The sequence below is a fragment of the Brassica napus genome, chromosome C6, assembly GCF_020379485.1.
Source record: "Brassica napus cultivar Da-Ae chromosome C6, Da-Ae, whole genome shotgun sequence".
Classification (NCBI taxonomy): domain Eukaryota; kingdom Viridiplantae; phylum Streptophyta; class Magnoliopsida; order Brassicales; family Brassicaceae; genus Brassica; species Brassica napus.
In genome coordinates this window covers 9,463,555-9,484,510 of record NC_063449.1, presented here as the reverse complement: position 1 = coordinate 9,484,510, position 20,956 = coordinate 9,463,555, and the positions used below count along the sequence as shown (strand labels likewise).

General features: G+C 33.9%; 1 protein-coding gene and 2 long non-coding RNA genes across 3 annotated transcripts; 1 reads left to right on the top strand and 2 right to left on the bottom strand.

Moving 5' to 3' along the window:
• Positions 1-249: 249 nt before the first annotated feature.
• Positions 250-1,595, top strand: LOC106403118. The gene is made up of 6 exons (XR_002659253.2): positions 250-335; positions 419-506; positions 600-634; positions 722-879; positions 958-1,214; positions 1,290-1,595. It is a non-coding gene; the product is annotated as an uncharacterized LOC106403118 (long non-coding RNA).
• Positions 1,596-1,992: 397 nt separating this feature from the next.
• Positions 1,993-5,909, bottom strand: LOC111207097. The gene has a single exon (XM_022704730.2). The coding sequence runs from the start codon at positions 5,294-5,296 to the stop codon at positions 2,123-2,125; it is 3,174 nt and encodes a 1,057-aa protein (XP_022560451.1). The 5' UTR covers positions 5,297-5,909; the 3' UTR covers positions 1,993-2,122.
• Positions 5,910-11,336: 5,427 nt separating this feature from the next.
• LOC125588741 lies at positions 11,337-13,179 on the bottom strand. The gene is made up of 2 exons (XR_007324881.1): positions 11,743-13,179; positions 11,337-11,657 (listed from the first exon to the last, which is right to left on the bottom strand). It is a non-coding gene; the product is annotated as an uncharacterized LOC125588741 (long non-coding RNA).
• Between the last annotated feature and the right edge of the window lie 7,777 nt (positions 13,180-20,956).

The following is a 20,956-nucleotide window of genomic DNA, read 5'->3' as shown; positions in this document are numbered from 1 at the left end:
TAAAATTGTGTTTAGACTTAAGAGATTACTTTGATTGAAAGCTTGTCACCTAGATTGGATCTTAGTTACTTGAAGTCAATTCCCTTAGCCCATGGATTCACTTGTTTATATTTCTAGGATATTAGTTTGTTACAAATCATCTATCTTCTTGTTTGCTTAGATTAGGAAGGTTTGTGTATTCTTGGTGTTATAAGTCTCTAGTTCTCTGTGGATTCGATCCTAAAATGCTACAATGACATATCATTCGATTGTGGTATTGTTGGCACATTAGGTTAATTGGTGTGTGCTTAAACGCGTAATCAATCATGATCTCGAAAGACCCCCTTTTCCTGCATGTACGTCCTATTATTTTAACGAGTTATTTTTTTGTCATAAAAATCAACGCTTATAAGTATAATCTGGCTTTTTCCTATCTCAGTTATCGACTTTATGACATGCACGGGAATAAAATTCCGCCGCAGTTGGTCACTCAAGTTGGAGATGCATTCAAGAGAATTCTCCAAGAGGTAAAAGCTTTGCATTTTTGCTTGAGTTAAATTTTAGAATTAGCATATCCTTTTGTCGTAAATAGAATTTGACACATGCTAGCTTGATTCTAGACGGAGAAAATTCGGGATGAAACTGTTACGAGCAGGTACCTAATAGGCTTCCCTTAAAGTTAAAATATGTTTCATCTTTAAATTTTAATATTAAATGGTACATTCTCTTGGTGAACACACAGGAATTTTATTTTATTTACAAGGTTCAGATTCTCGAGGTCTTGAGCCAAAATGGCTGGTACTATGTCTCTTGCACTCGCTGCAGCAAAAAACTAGACAGATCTGCCGCATCTCTCCGCTGCAACCAATGTGTTAATCACAATGTCACCAATGTAGTAAAGTAAGAACTTTACATACTCATAAAAAAACAATATACACTAATTTTAGCATTTCGATCACTCATGTTTTGTTTATTCAGGTACCATGTTGAATTATTGGTTGATGATGGGAATAACTATGCCACTTTTGTTGTGTTCGACAAGGAGATGCTTATGCTCGCTAAGCAAGATCAGCTGCTCTTCTTCTTGATGAGGTTTTTGTGGTGTCGACAAGAAACTCAAGGCAGAACTTGGAGGGACAGATTTAGATTTCCATATACGTGTCACTCCACACAATTTCTCCCCAGACCACTGCACCTTCACCGTTTCCGCAGCCAGTGACAGTTTTAACACCGAGGTATTACAGTCTATACTCAACTAAATTTTTTCATGCGACTCATGTTTAAAATACCTCATCTGAACCTCTCTCCAGAGTTGCAACATCAATGAAACACCATTTGTTGAAGGGAAGTGTGGGGACGCATCCACTTCCGCTTCTGCCAGCAACACATCTACGGCTGATGTGAAAGGTGGACGCATACACCCCCATGAATGAGAGTTTTTAAGCAATGAAAACGTGAACCCAAACTCTGCTTGCGTTTGTTTATAATTTCTTATATTACTATGCATATCCTATTTCATACTCTCCAGTTTTTCCCTATTTCCATGTTTTTTCAAAGCCATTTACGGCTACAGACCTTATCCGACGAAAACAGTTTATAAGTTTTAATTGTTTAAAGGATTGACTTAAAATTTAGTATTACGGTTACAAAATACGATGATACACCTTAACATAAGTAAACATGCAGTATAGAAATATACATCCCCTTCGCATGCGCTATCTTCATTAGCATTTTCATTTAAATAGAATTTCCAACATTATACATGTGCATAACTATGAATTTACACATCTCTACCCTTCTTATTCATCTCTTCTGATAATCACTACAAGTATACTAACCAAACACTTGACTCCACCTCCTATAACAATTTCACAAACACTTGACTCCACCTCCTATAACAATTTCACGTACAACATCTATCTTTAACATCCCGCACTTGCGCGGATCTCCGCCCCTAGTATAATTAGTAATACAGTTTCTAATAAAGATTCATAAAATATGAAAACATTTACATATTGAAACATCAAAAATCTTTTTAAAACAGTAGTTACATGGTAGGTCACAAGGACATAATCCATTACTTGGTATGGAATCAATCAAGACATCAATATTAGCACAACAACATCAAGAAGAAGAAAATAACTCATTCTTCATCACTGTGGTTTCCATTGACAGAGACTCTAGAAACCATCTCTGATTCAGACATTACTCTCTCGTACTTAACAGATCTAGAAGGGAGAATCCTAAACCGACCAAAGCTTAAAGCCTGAGACAGCTTGTCATAGTCCCATCTCTGCTGAACAAACACAACAACTGCAAGCATAATCGCGGTAACTGGTATAGCAACATCCCCAAACTTGGAGAAGAAATCGAGATTTGGATTAACAAACTCGTGTTCTTCTCCAATGAAGTAAGGATCAGGAACAGAGCCAACGAAGTAGTCATAGACGTGAGGGAAAAGCCTCACTAGCGTGATCCCCAAGTAATACAGCTTCCTTAGCGGCTGCTTTGAATCAATCTGCCATATAAAGTTAGCAATCACCTGAGGAAGCAAGAAGAAGTCTTGAACCAAACCAATGTACTCCTCTGTTTCGGTTTGCCACCAGTTTGTAGCACCAGGCGTGTAGCTTCCATACACTTGAGTAAACCTCTCTGTCCTCGCTGGATGAAGAGCCAAAGCTAGTATGTAACCTAGCGCGTGTAAGAACAAGGAAACCAGAAGCACACGCCTATCACTTGGAACTTTATGCGGTTCTTGAGGTGTTGCTCTAGTGAAGAGCCTGACACGAGACTTCCACACTTTCTGACAAAGCCTTAGCGTTAGTAGAAAGCAAACCATCACAAGGAGCTTCACAGTGTAGTCAATCACATTAAACCACTGACTCCTCTGTAGATCATACGACGGCGTTTCATAGGCCGTTCCTGAAGCTGATGCTTTTCTTTTAAAGAGAGCTTCTGCGCCAGTGATCAACGGCAAGCTGTAACCAATAGCTTGAACTCCAAGCATCACAAGCGAAACGAAAGGAACCGAATCTGGACTGGTTCCGAAGTAAAACAGCTGGCTAGCGATGCAACCAATAGAGAAGGTAAGCGTGAGAACCCTGAGGATCCCTTCAACGCCTGCACGCGAAAGAATGTCCTCACGCTGTCTTCTGTAGAAAATCGGCGTTGTCTTAAGCTTCAGCGGTTTGAAGTAGAGAGGATCATCGTCCGGTCTTCTGCTGGATATCGAAACCTTAGCCGTCGGATCAGCTAACCATCTCGACTTAATGGGAGGATAAGAAACCACCACGTACATCAAACAGTCTAGCCCGGATTCAAGATCGCCGCTAGCGGACAAGACTTCCCATGAGGCTCTCACGTCTCTGCATCCCACAAGATACATTCTACCCGTATGCTCGTCGTACAGACCTTCTAAGAAGATCTTAGAGAAGTTACCACTTGTGAGTGAGATTTGAGCTGAAACATTCAGAAGAAGCTGCTTCTCAGTGTACTGATCTTTTGTCTTGTAGGGAGTTTGCTCGTCAATGGAGGCATTAGAACTCCTCCAGAAGAGTCCAAACAACGGACCAAGAGAGAGAACATCCATCCCAAAGTTTGTCATCAGTGTCTTCTTCTCGGTGAAAGCAGGCGTATGGAATGTCAGATCCTCAGCAAGAAGAGACAGACTCGAAAGAGAGTCATCGGAGTCTTCCAGCTTCGGAAACTTCATCACCGACTTCTTGATAATAGTAGTGAAAGAGAACTCCTGGTTCCTCTCGAGGATGCTCCCAGCTTCGTCCGTCTTCGAGTAGCTGTAAGACGGATGCGTAACGGAAGAAGACTGGAAGTAGTTCTGCATATCCATAGGCTCCACTAACTTCTCAAACGATAAAGGAGAGAAAGACAGAGTCAGATTCTTCTCCGTGTTGAGACAAGAGAACGTCCCAACGAGTATACTCCTCTGCCGTATGGAAAACGTCGTCGGAATATACAAACAAACACGAGCGTTGCATCCGTCTGCCTCCCCACGCCTACAAGCAACCATACATAACTGCCCGCTCGACGGCGTCCAAACCCCTTCGGCTATAACAGTCATGTTGTCAAGCCCTGACCTCCTCCCCGAGAGGTAAAGATTCTCACTAGGGTGAACCGCGCGGAACACGGCAGAGACTTTCGTCACAGCATTGGCGTGAGACTTAGCTGCAGTTTCTTCTTCGCAGTGTATGTTTTGCATATAAAGGCTCACGTCTTTAAATCCGCCGTCTGTTGATTTGATGTCTCCATCGGACGCGAAAGGACCTAACTTCCTGCAGAACTCATCGGTGCCGTTGCATTTCCAGTTAGGTAGGACTGCGAAAGGCGCGTTATAACTAACTCTTTGAAGAAGATTGCAAAAGCCTTTCCCTTTATAGACATCAATTCCAGTAATAGTACTAATGGTTCCATTTGCACAAGCCTTTGATACTAACTCATCAGAGACGAAGCTGTATTGAGCTGAATTACTTAACTGAGAGGAGATACTGATCTTGTCGAAGAACTTTAGGTTAGGTTTCTGGTTAAGACTCTTAACCTCTCCTTGGATCACCCTTGTGGTCAACGTGAATGCTTTCGGGTAACGAAGAATGAGTCGGATCTGATCATCTTGGAGAAGCGGAGGAGCCTCGTGCTCCTTAACCCATTTCCACGGATCGGAAGGAGACTCAGAGTCCCGGGAAGGGAGCATTGTCTCCCCGAGCATACACAAGACTCGTTCTCCATCGTTATCGTTCTCAACGTAGACTCCTTGGAAATTGATTTTAAGCTGAGTGTGACTCGGCCAGAGCTCGAACTCGCGCGCTCCTCTCGAGGCTAGATCGTCGAACGTCGAGATCGCTAAGAGGAGGACGCCGTTGACGCCGACGTATCTCTTGGTTCGGTGCGGGAGATCTAGATCTGTTACGCGGAAGGAGACGAGGTTCAGAGGCTTTGTTGTTGGTGATGATGATGTGTTGGTTGAGCGGAAGGGGAGGATCGGAGAGTCGCCGCCGGGGGGTTGCGACCAGTCTCCGTTGCGAAAGGAGAGGCTTTTCTTGGCTTTGCGGAGATCTCGGGAGATTGAGTCGATGTTTAGCTCGGAGGCTGAGGATAAGACTGATTTGCAGTTTCTTCGTACCTCGATGAGCCGATCGTAGCTGATCTTCGGGGAGGGTTGGGCTTCGTTGTACTCGCCGAATGATGCCGGTGAAGAATCGTACACGGTTGAGTAGCCTAACTCCGAGAAGGCAGCGAGTGTTACTGGGGAAGAGGAGAGAAGAGAGGAGAAGAAGATCAAAGGAAGGAGATTTAGTGTTTTCATAGTGACATTAACAGAGGAAGAAGAAGAAGTCTTTGGTCGGAAGGAAAAGGAAAAAAAAAAGACACGAGCTTGCGAGTTCCGACAAGTTGATTTTAGGACAAAGATGGAAACTTTGAGTAAGGGTATGACAGCGAGGAAGAAGTCTTTGTTCTTCTGCAATGTTCGATTTGGTGAAAAGCTTGCATCAATGACATTGATCGAGATCGAGAGAGAGAGAGACGATTACACTCGAAGTCGCGTCGCATTGAGCAGAACAGTGAACAAAGAAAAGTCTTTTAATTCTTTTCCTCTTAATTGTGTTTTTTTTTAATCGGAAAATTAATATACTACTGTGGTGACCTTTTTCAATAATAATTTTATAAATCAATCAGAATGGGATAACAGTTTGTATTACAAGCCGACTCAAACAAATTTACCTAGTTTAAAAGATTATTAGTTAGTTTTGACCTATCATTCTAACACATTCCGCTAGTTAGTTATCTTAATCTTTTTTTTTTGACGTCATTTGTTATCTTAATCTTTAAAAGTGTCGATTGCGTTCTCTTTATTGACGGGAACGAATATGTTTCATACAATTAGAAAACTAATGATTTTATGTTTTTTCTATTTATTAATACACCTTCCGTTCTACTTTAGTTGTCATTTTAGGTTTATGCATACAAATTAAAAAAAATTAATTTTGGATATTTCCAAAATAAAAACACTATTATCTATCAGAGCCATGACAAAGATTTTGTGTGTCACATGCCACATAAATAAATATCTTTAACTTTTACTAATTTCTTCCACAGTGAAATAATACAAAAATGATTTTTGTAAAATAAAAATTTCATAGAAAATTTTACTGAAGAATACTTCTTATTTTTATATTAAACTTTTAAAAGCTATAACACACCAAAATATAATCTTTAGTAGAAATAGTATTTACTACTATTTTTCAATCACAAAAACATTTTATAATTTTGAATAAATGATAATATTCAAAGAGTTATCTAACGATATTAATAGTGATTTCTATTCAAAAAGATATGTTTTATGGTAACACTTCATAACATATGAAAAATATCATATTCAGATGGTATAAAAAAGTAAAAAATAATATATATATATATATATATTAAAAAGAAATGTAGACATAGTTGTAGTTAATCGTTTTTACAATTAAGTTGTGATTGTATAAAAAAGGATCTTAAGAATACTAGTAATAATTTGGATTTAAGTTTAAGACCTTAGAAAATAGTTATCAATAGACCAACTTTGTAAAATATGCTTTATATGTAAATTTTCATAAAATGATGCTCTTGGCCAATGCTTCAAAAAAATTTTACTAGTCACGGCTATGTTACTTATACACCTAATCATATTTCAACCAGTAAACTGTATAATATCGTTAATAATTTTTGCATTGGAAACATAAAATAACATTTAAAAATGAAACAATATTTTAATTCTAAAACGACAATTAATGTAAAACGAAAGGAGTATTATGTGCATCAAGACTATGTTATTCTAAAACCCTACTGTCTAAATTTATGCTAAAAATAATAATACTCTAAATGGTTATAACCATCAAGATGCTCAACGGTTTTTTTTTTATTTCAGCTTTACATACTTTACATTAATCAGCTTATATGCACGTTAGCGCATCCCCTTGCTAACATGTGAGTATCTAAAAAAAATACAAATAAATATTAAATGAGTATGTTAAAATTTGAGAAACCCATCTAATAATTTGTTTATTTAATATTTTATGATTATACTCACTCACATACTAGCAATGAAGAATGTCTAACTACAAAATAATATTAGTACAAGTAAACCCCCCAGATTAATATGTTGGAAACCAAAATTTTATATTGAACTCATGATTAACGTCTAAAGAATTTTAGACATAAAGTAATTGATTATGATCTATTAAATGATCGTTATCACAATTGGGATCAATATAGTTTTCAGTGAGTGGTTGACTTGACTTATAAAGATGCAGGAGGCGTGTTCGACGGGATATGGGTTAATGCGATTCCATCGAAGTTGACATACTTTTCTAACCATAAACTATTCCATCGTTTCATTTAATTATAGTTTTATATTTGGATACACGTACCGTAAAACTTCTATAAACTAATATTGTTGGGACTTTAAAATTTTATTAATTTATAAAGATATTAATTTACAAAATTTTCCTTATTTAGTTTTTTTATTTTAAGATATATTTATTCTAAGATAAGAAAAAATATTTGATATTAGTATATAGACATTAATTTTTATTTTTTAATATTTGATATTTATATTAATTTTATTACATTCTATGGTGTATATAATATATATTGCATAGAACTTAAATGTAGTTTTAAATATAATATTACTAAATCTTATCAAAATATATTAAGTGTTAAGAAAATATAAAAATAATTCTACTGTGAATATAAAACAAACAATATAATAATATGTTCTTAATTATATAAAATATATATACATATAAATTATTAATTTATAATTTTAACGGGACCATATATTTACATATAATGTTCTAAAAAATTATTATCTTATTATTTTATCGATTTGTGTCAAATTTTGAACCGGCCCAAGTTGGGACCAGTGAAATTTATTAATTTATAGATATTATTAATTTACCGAGTATTGATTTATAGAGGTTCTACTGTATTAAAATTCAATTAATTTTGTACATTTTTGTTAAATAAAAATATTATTACTAATAAATCTAACCACATTTCAACTAATAAAAAAATACATTGAAATATAAATTTAATAAATTTTATATTAAAATTATAAAATGACATTTATTTTGAAACGAAAAATTTTATTTTACAACGACAACTACACTGAGACGAAGGGAGTATAATTCTAGGTTTTCATTCGTTCATACATAATTCAAAAGTAGGTTTATTCCAAATAACTCATTAACTTATAGCTTTTCGATGGAAAAACAAACTGAGAAAGACATCTTATAATGGTTTCAAATCTAGTTCAACGTTAGGGGATTCAATTTGTTTACTTTTAATCTGGGATATTAGATAAAATTAAATTAATTTATCTTAGAAACCCTAATCTATTAATTTTATATTATGGCGTTGATTCTTTCAAATACATAAAACTATAAAGGTTTCAAATACATATATAGAAGTATATAACTAACCTAAAACATGATATTCTTAACCAAATCAATGGTAGTATGGTAATAAAGGTTGAAAGACGGAAACTGGTTAGTTCGCTGACGTACAAATTATTCACTTGCCTGCAATTCTGAATTACCTAATTAATTTTAGTAGATCGTTTTTCCCTAGGTCGCTTTTCCCATTGCTTTACAACTCGTTTACTTTCTCGATATTTACTGCTTTCTTATTATTGATTTAGCTTAATCTGAAACCAATATTCTAGACCCGAGTCTCTGTAGATTCAAGCCATAAGTGCTACATCGCACTATGAAATTGCAGAGGTTACATTTAAGCATGTCAATATCATTAATCTTTGATATATCTTTTTCTTGCAAAGGTTACATTTATTTGTGAAATGGATTATATGGTATAGATCTGTTGGATGAGCTATATATAAAAATGCCTTATAAATTATTTGACTGAAGTTAGATGGGGAGAAATATGTTTCAATCATTCTATTGTATCTTATTTATTAGAACAAAGCTTCTGCACTATATAATTTCAAACTTATCCAATAATAAATGCTAAGTTATTTTTAAATTTTTTCTTATGAAAAAATATAAACAAAAAATAAGATATTCCTATATGTATTAAAAACTTTTATGACTTAGACAAGAATTCTTTTTATCCGATTAATATTATCACTAGGTAAAGATTCGCTTCTTGCATGGATGTAGACGGTTCTTAAAATATTAACGTTCTGTAATAACTCGTGCTATGCGTAGAGTGAGATATTTTATAAAATATTTTTCAAATAAAAAGGCTTTTAAAAATTTTGAAATAATAAAAAGATACGTAACATATATTTTAATGATTTGATCAAATTAAAATTGTAAAATATTTAGTTTTTATCAATTCAAATGATACCTTTATCTTAAATTTTGAAATTAGAATAATTATATATATTTATATGGCATATAGTTTAACTTAAAAAATTTAAAATAGATATATGTTTTAATAAGAATATATATTAAATGAAACTTCCTACTCATATAGGTTTACGATCATGTGTATTTTTCTATAACAACAAAATTTGGAAAATTGATTACAAAACTTTTCAAACCGAGATTTTTAACAGTTTTAGTAATTTATAGTCGTTTTTAAAAATTCAAATATAACATATACAAAGAATCTAAGTTTTAACAGTTTTATTATATGATTAATATTATTTTTTAATTTATTTTATTAATATAAACAAAAATGATAAATGATACACAAAATTTTATCAAATCTTTTATTATTCCAAATAATTAATTGTCAAAGATATTTTAAGCATATTAGGTAATTCTATAGCTTTTGTTTAAGAAAATAAAAATAATATTTTTTGAATTACTAATTGATTTTATAGTTATTTTTTGGGAAGTATATTATATGTTTAGATGGACAAACTTATTTCTCTAAGGATTCTAAGTATGATTTTAGTGATGAAACATGTCATAACTCACAAGTTATAATGTTTCTCAAATAATACATAAGGGATATGTACATATATAAGAAAATCATTTTTCTTATTTTGCAACCTTATCAAAAAGTTGTGTAAGAATTTGACACATACACATATTTTCAACATAATAAATTGTTTCAAATTCTCATATTCTTATTATTTAAATAAAACCTATTAAGAAAACATGTAATAATCCATAAGTTTTTTTAAATTAGAATTACATTAAAATTCCAAGGACATTATGGCCGTGTATGTTTGTGCGTAGTTGAGGACAACCCTCAGAGGTTTAGGTGTGAGTGACAGATTATAGTGTATTGTAGTTCAGTTATATTGTTTCTGGACTTCGGTTAAAGAGGTACTATTGAGTCAAACCTGTTAACTATAGCCTAACATAAAAGACACAACATCCTAATAAAAATCAATCATAAAACAAGCTGATGTGGTGTCATTACAATGCTTGAGGAATATAACGCATCACATTCTAAAGAGCTGGATTAACTTTATCTATATAGATTTCTTTCATGAGTTGGCATTAATTTTCATTTTTGACACTATATCAATTGAATTTATATGATTCAAATTACCTCAATTTTAGATAAAATTACTTAAAAATACTTATTCTGGTTAAACTAATTTGTTTTGGCAAATATGTATTTGAATCCAACAATTTTCTACAATATCTGGAAAATCAATTTTAGAAGAATAAAATGAATTATTCAAATATTTTCAAACTTAGTCAAAATCATCATCTTTTTTTTGAATGAATGTAAAATTTATTCAATTAAATTTTGTGTTACATCAAGTGCGTCTATGCTATGAATGTTTTAAAGAATGAACAAATGAAATTTTCAAATCATCTTCATCTACTCAAAACTATGTATAATGATCTGTAATAGTCCAAATACATGAATCAACATACCACTACACAATATAGTGAGAGTGTTCTTTGTTAAAATTAATTTAGTGATCGTTCATGTAGTGATTTAAAATATATTGATAGCCATATCTAAAGAGTACACTATATATATGCGTTAACTTAATCATATTTAATATTTATTCATCCGTTTTTTCTGTTAATAGCCTTAAATTATCTGCTATCATTCGATTATATATTTGAAAATAAATCTAGACAAGACTAGTTTATCAAATTACTTATGTTATGAGAAAATTCATACTACCCCAAATTGTAGCTGTTTAGTGTATTAAATCATTAAATGTATATTAGATCAACTTAGAGATTTTTATTAAAATTTTTGATAAAAAGAAAGAAACATATACATTTTATTAGTTTCTTTTATTCTAAAAAGAAATCAGATGAAAAAGAATTAAAACAGAACTTAGATTATTATAATATATACAGGAGGATAATTATACAACATGTTTTAGCTTTTTGCAATGGAAATTCTTAATTATTAAAATATAAAAAGATAATATCATCTCTATTTATTGGATAATAATAATAATAACAACAACAACAACAACAACAACAATAATAATAATAATAATAATAAAGATAAAGAGAAATAAAGATGAAGAGAACGATATGAAATTATGCCAACATTTTCATACATCCACTTTCAGCTTTCTTCTTTTTTGATTCTTCTTTCATTTTTTATTTTTTTCACCGGTCATTTTTTTCTTGTCTTTATTGGCCTTCAATTGTTTTCCATCATCCTTGATATTTATTCCATCGGCTTTCAATTGTTTTTCTCGACATTCTTCGGTACAATAAGGAGCGTCACTGTATTTTTATAATACAAAATTATAATATTTTATTCATCTACCGTAAATCAACTAATACAAATAATAAAATAAAAAATACGTACTTGTACATGTAGATATCTGATTTATTTGGATCTATCTTTTTCTTGCAAAGGATACATTGATTTGTGAAATAGCTTATGTTGTGTGGATCTCTTCGATGAGCCATAAGAATGCCTTACAAATTATTTGACTGAAGTTAGATGGGAAGAAAGATGTTTCAATCATTAGTGTATCTTATATACTAAAACAAAGCTAGCCAACTATATCATTTTCAAACTTATCCAATAATAAATGGTAAGTTATTTTTAGATTTGTTTCTTAAATATATATATTAGTTTAAGTCATATTAAATATTTCTGTATAAGTAAAATTAAAAATAAAGAATAAGATATTCTTCTATGTATGAAATTTTTTTATGAAGCAGACATAACAAAATTATATAATATTAATATTATCATATGTATATATATAATAAGATTTCATTTTTCTTATGTTGCAACCTTATCAAAAGTTTCCTAACAACTTGACACACTAAGCATAATTTTTTAAACATATATAATAAATTTTCTAAAATTCTCATCTTCTTATTATTTAAACCAAAGCTATTAAGAAAACATGTAATAACCCATAAATTTGTAAATCAAAATTATATTTTAATTCCAATGACATTATGGCTGTGTATGTTTGCACGTAATTGAGGATGGCGCTAAAAGGTTGAAGTGTGGGTGACATATTATAGTGGATTATAGTTCAGTTATCTTGTTTATGGACCTCGAGTAAAGAGGTTTTATGAGTCAAGTCTATTGACTAAGGCCTAGCATGAAAGACACTAACATCCTAATAAAAATCAATCAAACCAAGCTGATGTGGCATCACAACAATGGTCGAGAAATATGACATATCACATTCTAAAGAGATGGAGTAACTTTATTTATGTAGATTTCTTTCATGGGTTAGCTTTAGTTTTCATTTGACACTATATCATGTGAATTTATATGACTGAATTTTGGGATAAAAGTAATTAATAATGCTTATTATAGTTAAACTAATTTTTTTCTCAAATATGTATATGAATCCAACAATTTTCTACAATATATGGACCAGTGGCGGATCCAAGAATGCATTTAAAAGGTGTCAAAAATATTTAAAGGTGTCATCATTGGGTTTCGAACTGAGGTTTGAAGGTGTCAAGAGGAGAATTTTTCCAACAGAACTGCTGATTTTGCAGTGTTTATATGAACAAATTTTTATTTATAGGGATTTAAGATGTGTCAGCTGACACCTTATTGAATCAAGTAGATCCGCCACTGATATGTACTATCAATTTTAGAAGAAGAAAATGAATTGTTTAAATATTTTCAAAATTAATCAAAATCATCCTCAGCTACTCAAAACTATGTATAGTGATTTAAAGTCATATCTTCTTTTTTATCATCAACTTATACATACTCACATTGACTCTGTGAACCAAACCGATAGCTCTTGATCCATGCGAACGAAGAAAATATTATATGCATTATATATGTGTGTGTGTATTAATATTTATTTTAATATTAATTCATCTGTATTTTAAGCCAGATCTTAAAAGTACATTATATATATATGCATTAACTTAATCTGTATTTTAATATTTATTCATCTGCTTTTTCTGTTCATATAGCTTTAACTTATCTGCTATCACTCAACTGTATATTTGAAAATGAACCTAGTCTAGTTTATCAAATTTACCTTTTTTATGGAAAAATTTCATACTACCCCATATTTTAGTTGTTAAATTTACTAAATGTATATTTGAAAAACTTAGAGATTTTTCATACAATAATTATGAACAAAAAATATACATTTTATTATTTTTTTCTAAATAGAAATTGGATGCACCTAAACTAAAAGAGAACATAAATTTGAATAATATATACAAGAAGATAATTATATGACGGGTTTTAACTTTTTGGAATAGAAATTATTAATTATTTAAATATAAAAATATAATATCATCTTTATTATTGGATAATAATAAAAATGATAATAATAATATTATTATTATTATTATTAAGAGGAAGATGTTATATGAAAATGTCAACATTGTTACTGGTTCACTTTCAACTTTATTCATGTTTAATTCATCTTCTCTTGTTTTCACTTTTTTCCATCGACCGTTTTTTTGTCTTCATCGGCCTTCAACTGTTTTTCATCGGCCTTCAATTGTTTTTTATCGACATTCGTTGTTAGTGAAGGAGCGTCACTCTATTTTTATGATACAACAAAAGAATCTTTAACTCAACTACCATAAAGCACTAATGCAAATAACAAAATGAAAATACGTATTTGTATATGTAGATATATCAATATGTGGATCTTTCTTTTTCCTGCAAAGGCTACATTGATTTTTCAAATAGCTTATGTGGTATAGATCTGTTGAATTAACCATAAGAATGTCTTATAAATTATTTGACTGAAGTTAGATGGGGATAACTATATACTACAACAAAGCTTGTGAACTATATCATTTTTCAAACTTATCAATAATAATGCTTTTTTTTTTTGCTTAACTATGTATATTAGTTGAAGTCATATTAAATACTTCTATATAAGTGAAATTAAAAACAAAGAATAAGATACTCCTATATGTTCTAAAAATAAATATGACTCAGACATGAATTTTTTTTATCCAATTAATATTATCATATGTATACATATATAGTAAATTTTCATTTTTCTCATGTTGCAATCTTATCAAAGGTTGGGTAACTTGACATATAAGCATAATTTTTTAAACATAATGGATTGTCTCAAATTCTCATCTTCTTATTATTTAAATCAAAAATATTAAGAATACATGTAATAATCATGTTTTTTTAAATCAAAATTACATTTGAATTAAAATGACATGATGGCGGTGTATGTGTACCCGTAGTTAAGGACGGCGTTAAAATGTTGAGGTGTGAGTGACAGATTATAGTGGATTGTAGTTCAGTTATGTTTTTTTCTGGACCTCGAGTGAAGTTATAAGTTAAGCATGTTAATTAAGGCCTAACAAAAAACACAATATATCCTAATAAAAATCTATCATTAACTAAGTTGATGTGGCGTCACTAGAACGCTTTAGGGATATGATGTATCCCGCTCTAAAGAGTTGGAGTAACTTTATTTATTTAGATTTCTCTCATGAGTTAGCATTAATTTCACTTGACACTATATCATTTGAATTTATATGATTCAAATTACCTGAATTTTTGGATAACAGTGATTAAAATACTTATTCTGGTTAAGTTAATTTGGTTTAGCAGCTATGAATACGAATCCAACAATTTTATACGATATCTCGACTATCAATTTTAGAAGGAGAAAATAAATTATTCAATTTTAAAAAAAGTTAATCAAACTCACCCTCGGCAACTCAAAACTATGTATATTGATCCGTAACTGTCGAATTACATGAATCAACATACCACTACTCAATATAGTGACAGTGTTCTTTGTTAAAATCAATCTAGTGATCGTTCATCTAGTGATTTAAAATATATTAATGGATTTAGTTAACCTTTATTCATATGCTTTTCTATTCATAGTCTTAACTTATCTGCTATCACTCTATTTTTTTTTTTTTGACAACAACGAAGAGACTCATGTAGCTTCTGAAAACTAAAAAGGTTGCTCTGCATCCATATGGACAACGAAAGACAGCTGTCTCCTGGCACCCGGTGCTAGTCTATCCGCCTTTTTATTTTGCGTCCGCGAGATATGAATGATCTGTGAGCTATGAAAACTATCCTTCAAAATCTTGAGATCTTCCAAGTAAGATTCAAAAGTTGGTCATTCCTCTGGTTCTGAAACCATCTTCACCAATTGTGAACAATCTGCTGCAAATGTGACCTGAAATTGACGTAAGTTTCGCATACATTCCATAGCCCAAAGTAGTGCTTCCATCTCCGCGTGAAAGGGAGACAGAGGAGTCCTAACATTCCTTGCACCCATCAAACCGTCAAAACCTTCTAAAGTGCTAAACCAACCTTGTCCGGCCATTGGGTCACATTCTTTCCAGGATGCATCCACAAAACACCATCATCCTGGAATTGATGGTAAATTCCCCACTTCTATGTTTGGTACCACCTTTGTATGCAGAGTTTGTGCCTCCGCCCATAGAGTGGATTCGACCTCTGCCAAATTAAGAGTATCCCTGGGGTCTATATCAATATTACTAAAGACTTTATTATTCCTGCCTTTCCAGATATACCATAGAATCCATGCAAATTGGTGATCATCCATTTTCGGAATAACTCTCGAAAATAGATGATTCATATTTGTGAAAAGCGAGCTTGTTGGAAAGATAGCCGGATTTGATGGTATTTTGGAGAGCGCCCACACCTGAATCGCTGGAGGACACTCAAAAAAACACATGGTTTATTGATTCTTCGGGATCTCCACATCTCGCACAACACACATCCCCTTTTATTCCTCTCGCATTCAGATTCTTTTTAACCGCTATACACCCTGAAACCAGCTGCCACAAGAAATGTTTTAACTTTGGTGGACATCGTATAGTCCAACAGAGCGCTTTCAAAACATCCACTGTGGGCCCAAACACAGTCAATGGTCTTTCCCTATCTGGATAAGCCCGTTCCACCTGGGAGCCCGATTTAACCGTGTATCTCCCATTATTTGTGAAATTCCATCCATCTTTATTAGTACCCTGAATCCTATTCAAAGGTATACTTTCAATTATTTTCACATCCTGGGATCAACTAAAACCCGAAGAGCCTGTGAGTTCCAAGTTCGCGAAGTAGGATCTATTAAAGAGTCTACTGTAAGGTTTGGATAGTTATCGTGCAGATTTTTAGTTGCTGGTCTCGGGCGGGAGGTTGGGAGCCAAGGATCATTTCATACAGAGATGGATGAACCTGGTCCCACCCTTTTGATGAGTCCTTTGCTTACCAGAGATCTAGCTGAAATAATACTCCGCCAACCAGATGATGGGGAATATGAGCGAATCGGCTCCAGGGGTGATGCATTCCTGTAATACCGACCTTTAAAAACGCGTGCAAATAAAGTGTTTGGCTTGTCTATCAAGCGCCATAACTGCTTGCCGAGCATTGCCGTGTTAAAGTCTGTTATGTCCTTAAAACCCAATCCTCCCTCCTCCTTGCTGACACAAATTTTGTCCCATGATTTCCAATGCATACCTTTTGTACTCCCACCTGGACTCCACCAAAACTGAGCTACTGCAGCGGTTAATTTCTTCGCGGTTGCCTTTGGTAATTAGTAACAGGACATAACATGATTTGGTAGTGCCATAACTACTGATATGATGATTACCTCCTTCCCTCTTTTTGAAAAGAATTTGAAAGTCCACCCATTTATCCTATTTGCCAATCGTTCCTGTACAAAGCTGAAAACCTGTATCTTTGATCCGCCAATATTCTATGGCAGACCCAGATAGGATCCCATTCCTCCTAGGTTTTGTATACCCAAAATGTCTCTCATTTCTTGTCTCTTAGATTCCCCAATCTTGTGTCCAAATTGGATCGAAGATTTTTGGAAATTAATAAGTTGGCCAGAAACCTCCTCATACTCCTTTAGAATCCGTAGTATTGTTTGACACTCCTCTCTTTGTGCCTTGCAGAAGAAAAGACTATCATCTGCAAAAAGCAGATGAGAGAACGGGGGCATGCTCTTGCCACTTTCATACCGATTATTTATTTTTCTCTCTCTGCCTTTTTGATATTTGCTATTAATGCCTCAATACACATAATTAAAAGATATGAGGATAATGGACCCCCTTGCCTTAAACCTCTGTTTGGAATTATGAGCCCCCTCGGTTGACCATTAAGTAGAACCCGATATTGCACCGACGATATGCACTCCCTCATTAGTTTAATCCAATGGGAGTCAAAAACCATTTTCTGCAGTAAAGCATAGATAAAACTTCATTCCGCTCTATCATACGCCTTACTCATGTCCGTTTTGATTGCCATATATTTTCCTTTGCATGCCTTATTGGTACGCAGCCCATGAAACATCTCCTGTGCTATTAGAATATTATCAGAAATTAATCTTCCTGCCACAAATGTCGATTGAGTTTCCGAAATAAGAGAGGGAAGACAATATTTCAAGCGTTGGCACAAAACCTTTGAGATAATCTTGTATCGTACATTGCATAAACTTATTGGTCTTAGCTCTGTCATCCTCGTGGGTCTCTCCGTTTTTGGAATCATACATATATTCATTATATTTAACCTTGGGTCCAGTTCCTCGGTAACCAGAAAGTTGTTTACCATCTCCACTAAATTGTCTTTAATTATAGGCCATGAATGTTGGAAGAAGAGAGCCGTCATTCCGTCTGGTCCTGGTGCCTTCTCTGGATGCATCATAAACAAAGTTTGTCTTACCTATTCCTCCGTTGCTAACCTCAAAAGCCTTTGATTCATTTGTGCCGTAATACCTGGTGGTACCTCTGCAAGAAAACTATCGAACTCCGCTGGGTTTGTAGTACTAAATAGTTTGTCAAAATAGTCTACTGCCACTTTTTCAACCCCATCGTCCTCTGTGATCCAATTACCCGCCTCATCATGGAGACCCACTATCCTATTGCGGGCTCGTCGTTGTTTCGTTAATGCATGATAAAATTTTACCAAACCAGGGAAGCTAGGTCCAACCATTACCCTTTTCGAGCAGCTCTTTCAACTGTTGTATTCAGATCACCGGATGTGTACCACATATTCCTGCTTTTCTGATACCAGTATTCCTCTCCATCTTTATATGCATCCGGTAGTTTCCTGGAAACTTCCAATATTTCCTCCTGAGATCTATTATCATTAGTCTGCACCTCTTCCAAGGCTTGTTGAAGATCTTTTATCTATCCTTCCCATACGGTGGATTGGCTTTCCGCCATTTTGAAATCTCGTGACGGCAATTAGTAGTTTTACTGGCAAAATCCCTTGTTTCCGCATTGCCATCCTTAGACCAGCCTAAAGTGATTGATTCAATGAGTCCCTCCTGGCCAAGCCATCTTTTGTCAAACCGAAATTGTCCTTTTTTCCTTGTTACTTTATCCTCAAGGTAGGCCACCACAGGCCGGTGATCAGACCCAACCAGTCCTAGATATTCTGTATAAGAACATGGGAATAAGGTGTGCCATTCTTCGTTCGCCAGAGCCCGATCTAACCGGCATCGAACCGTCACTGCCCCTTTCCCTTTACCTCGACGGCCTTGGCAGGACATTTTATTACCCTTCGCTGGAAACTCTATTAAACCACTGTTTCTGATCATATTATTAAAAGGAACAAAAGAGTCGGCACTCCTGACAGCTCCCCCATATTTTTCGTGATTACCGATAATCTCATTTAGATCGCCAATAATGAACCAAGGTTCGGTACGTGCGAGCCCATATCTAGTTAACCTTTCCCATACATGCTCCCGCATCTTCTGTACTGGATCTCCATATACAAAGGTTAAAAAAAAATTTTTACCCAGTGTCACCGCTTCCACGTCTATCATTCTATTGCTTGTATATAAAATGTTAATTTGAAACTCATTATTATAAAAAAGCACCAGACCACCACTTTGTCCAATTGGGTCCACTGTAACCATATTATCATAGCGAAAATGAGATTGAAAATACTGAACAAAATTTGTATCTTGTTTTGTTTCAGATAAAAATAAAAAAGTCTGGTTTATGCTTATGTCATATTTCCCTGAAATACTTGATGGTCCACTTACTTTCCACTCTGCAATTCCAACTTAGAACTCTCGTTTAAAAAGAAAATCTGGTTGCTCCGTGAAGCTAGAGACTTCTAATTTAATGAAATTCTTAGTCTCATTGTTTCCCTTTCCAACCAAACACCAAAATCCATTCATCCTTATGATTTTCCTTGTATTTATCATCCCCGACCATTCCCTCAAATATTCCAGTTGCCCATAGCGTTTATATACTAAAAAAATTGTGAGGTAATCCCTGACCTTCCAACGTTTACTAATAAAAGAGCTCTCATTTAAAAAATTAAGTAGTTTTCTCTGAATCCATATAACCAAAATATGGTCCCACACAATATTCCCATAATAAACAGATTTGCCACCAATAATACAACTTACAAAAACCACACTCCGTTAAAAACACAAAACACCACACTCGGTTGAAACCTTTCTCCGGTACGGTAATACCTTCAAACCCAAGCAACCTACTTACCACATTCCAACCGTCATGGGAGTATTCTCTCCAACACTGCCATCCGATCAGGTAAATGAATGTGTTTAAAGAGACACAATTCATATCCCTTTCCATCCTCCCTTGCATCTCCCATATAAAAACCTTTATAAACGAGAACCTAAACTCGATCTTGTCTCTCAACATCGACTGAGCTTGTGTATCTACGCCCCCTGCTCCCACCCAAGATGCGACTTTCCTACTCTCCCCCAGCAAACCGTAATAGCGCCTTAACCAAAAACCAACAATACATGCCTGATACCATAGAGTGATTATCCAAAGTGATCCAATAGTCCTGGCCGATCTCCTATTAAAGTACCCATCCCAAATCGAACCCAAACTACAGAGTCCATACCAATGCTAAGCTTAAGGAGTATACCGTAGGCCTTAAGGAACCAAGAAGAATCACAACACCACAAAGCCAAAGAAACAATATCATTCCATTGCAAACACGTAAAGAAGACCTTAAACGGGACAAAACCCTCAAGACCCATAAATCCCAAAGACAAACAAATACTCATAGAGCTTATTTTGAAAATAAAAACCCCCACCCACTGCTTGCTAGATACTAGTAAGACTTGATCCATAAAAATTAACTCTCTGCAGGTTTTCAGAGTTCGGGTTTGACGGTCCCTTGCATCTCCTCTCCATCCAGAAAGATACTCAGTTGGAGGGAATGAAAGGTATTACCTTTAAATGCAATCGATTTCATCTTGAAGATGATTGAAATCGAATTTTGTTCCCCAACAAACCCAATCTTCCAGATCTCCTCCGAGATATCCACTCGGAATTCCATTACCATACATCGATGGTGTGATGAAAATCGTCTTCCCGTATCTGTGCGAACCTTGATTTGATCAAGATTCCCTCCGATCCATTCACCGTTGGTAATCCTCGGATCCCATCTTCGAGAAAACATGAAACCCTAAATCGCCTTGCTCATCACCGTCCACACTCCTTGTCTAATGCTATCACTCTATTATATATTTGAAAATGAACCTAGTCAACAAAGACTATTTTATCAAATTATTTTTGTTATGGGAAAATTCAGATTACCTCATATTTTAGTTGTTAAA

Excerpts from the sequence above, each read along its gene's own strand:
- LOC111207097 (XM_022704730.2), bottom strand. The coding sequence starts at position 5,296 with ATGAAAACACTAAATCTCCTTCCTTTGATCTTCTTCTCCTCTCTTCTC.